Genomic DNA, 2,500 nt, shown 5'->3' with positions numbered 1-2,500 from the left:
GATCTCCTTTGTAACACCGGTATACCACGCTGTCCTCGTCACCCGCCTAAAGCGCTTTGATTATAGCATGGGTTATACTTTCGCCTTTATATCCTTCAGCATGAAGAAGCCTGAGATTCAGCCTCAGTGGCAAAGTCTGTATTACCCTCTGGCCGACCAAGTTTGGCTGGCGATCCTGATGATTGTGGTTTTAGCTCCAGGCCTAGTGCTGATGGTGCGTTTCATGTTAGCCTTTTTGGAAGTAAAAGGACTTATGAACCATTTATGAATCATTTGCAACATTCTGATGAATTGCTAGGATTGATTTACATGCTCTAGTATAAAAAATACTTCATGGAAATGTGAAATGGATGTCGATGTTCCTACCTTTCATGGAACCTGCAAAATGTGAGATACAGATGGTAATAGGTCTTCTCATGGTAGGAATGGGTGTAATGTATATCACTTACCAAAATCCTATATTTTCAACCTCAGGTCGCCCGCATGGAGGCTGAAGTCTTTGATGCACATGGAAAGATGTCACTTGGCGACGGATACACTCTAATGTTTGGGTCTCTGCTGGGGCAAAGCATAGACATGAGGGAGGCCAACAAGAACGGAATCCGACTGCTTGTGGGAGGATGGCTGATATTTGCCTTCATCATTGGAACAGCGTACCGAGGCAACCTTACCGCAGCCCTCACACTGCCCAAGTACCCTCCAAGACCCGAAACCATCGAACAACTTGTCAGAAATGCCAAAAAGTGAGCACGATATAACATGGCGTCCTATATGTACTCACCCCCTGCGTCATAATTTAAGTTTTACGATAGTAACATTTTACGTTTCATGCCTATGGACCAGATCCAAGAAACGCTTCGCGCCGTCGCAACTTGTTTTGGTCGAAATTGCGGTCAGCCCCCTGCGACCAATCTGAAAACAACTCACGACGTCAGATTTGGGGGAACATCTGTGACTCTCTCAACCCTGGACTGAAAACACTCATAAATTACTTTATAAAAGAATAACGCCCTTACTGGATTTCTCAGAAAACAAACAAACAAAAAAGATATGTACATTGTACACGTATATTAAGGTGTAGTTTGTAAATAGCCCTAATTCGCAAAGGTAGAGGATGTTAGCCTTTGCCAAAGCATTGTCAAGTACGGAGGTCGGGGCTAACGTAGTACCACCAAATGGTAACAATGTTGAGATAATTGTAATTGTAATGTAATTCCTCGCACTGTAATGGTTGATCCCTTTCAACTTCATCCTCTTCTAAAATAGCTGAAAGGTTATCCCACATCCCGAGAAACACTATAGTTCCTTTAAAGTAATGTTTAGCACTCGACAACTGACGTCAAATTTTCTTGACGTCATTTTTAAGATTTCACTGTCAGTTCTTCAGGAGTCTTTCCTTTCAGCGCTTCATGCCATTCATGAACTGGAAATGCCAGCACTGTTGTTTAAGCAGAGTCAAAATCATGTCGTTTATTCCTGTGAGGAAGAGGGCTTAAGACTTTCCAGAAATTATGATATAAGTGTTTGGTGATTGGCGGTTGCATTTTGAGAGCGTAGGTCAGAGTAAAGACGTTTCTTCAAAGTCGCAGTTAAAATTTATTTCGTGAATCGGGATACTGTAGGAGTCGCAACTGCTATGGTCGCAAGTTGCGCCAAGTTGGATTTGCGACTTACAATCATGGATCCGGACCCTTATCGATAAAATGTTTTCCTTCAGGGTAACCATCATGCCATGGGGAAAGGACTTCAAGACTTACTTCAAGGATTCGGACTCGCCCGTCTTTGAAAAGCTGTCAGATCTCATGCTTGTGGGTATTGACACGGTCGAGGGACTGCAACAATCGATCGACTCAAGGTGTGGCAAAAATTAAAGACATAGAATAATGTTGAAAAAGTCGAATAAGAAAAAATAAAAATATATAGACAGATTCCAATCAACTGCCTCATTAAACCACATAAACCACCCCATACCCAAATACCAAATACCAGTCCCATCCTCTGTCCCCCAGACAAGCGCACATGGAAACGATCCACAAGTTAAAACTGGACATTGCCGAGCAGTTCACCCAACTTGATGGCTCGACCAAGTTGTACATTGGGCGCGAGAATGTCATGCCCGGACTAGCTGCTTGGCCGATACCTCATGATGCGCCTTATACGATGAATATTAATCGTTGTCTCCATGCTGTTGTTGAGGTATGAAGGTGTGTTGGTCTTGTGTATTTATGCATATAGTGTGTTGGTGCAGATTGAATGTTTTTTTTCCCCATTCGGTTTTGTTGTTGTTATTATCGGTAATTAGTGTTATTCAAGTATTATTACTATTATCATTGTTGTGATTTTCATCATTGTTATCCTTAACCTTATTGATATTTTCATTATCGTTATCATCATTACCATCATCATCGTTATCATTATTATTTGTTATCATTATTACTTTTATCGTTATCATTATTGTTATCATCATTTTTATTAATTTAATTATTATTGTTACTTACTA

General features: G+C 40.9%; 2 protein-coding genes across 2 annotated transcripts in view; both read left to right on the top strand.

The window, feature by feature from the left end:
• LOC122245044 (putative glutamate receptor) overlaps positions 1 to 2,500 on the top strand; it is an 80,257-nt gene that overhangs the window by 7,527 nt on the left and 70,230 nt on the right. The window lies entirely within an intron of this gene.
• LOC147469706 (ionotropic receptor 93a-like) overlaps positions 1 to 2,500 on the top strand; it is a 3,839-nt gene that overhangs the window by 287 nt on the left and 1,052 nt on the right. Inside the window, exons 2-5 of the mRNA XM_086548490.1 lie at positions 1 to 214; positions 475 to 743; positions 1,718 to 1,855; positions 2,010 to 2,196. The exon at positions 1 to 214 is cut by the window's left edge and continues 23 nt beyond it. Of these exons, the coding sequence (XP_086404616.1) occupies positions 1 to 214; positions 475 to 743; positions 1,718 to 1,855; positions 2,010 to 2,196 (808 nt within the window). The remainder of the gene's footprint in view (positions 215 to 474; positions 744 to 1,717; positions 1,856 to 2,009; positions 2,197 to 2,500) is intronic.

This window comes from Penaeus japonicus, unplaced genomic scaffold (genome assembly GCF_977035675.1).
Source record: "Penaeus japonicus unplaced genomic scaffold, GWHDUDI00000001_assembly GWHDUDI00000020, whole genome shotgun sequence".
Taxonomy (NCBI): Eukaryota; Metazoa; Arthropoda; class Malacostraca; order Decapoda; family Penaeidae; genus Penaeus; species Penaeus japonicus.
This window is presented reverse-complemented; position numbering and strand designations above follow the sequence as displayed.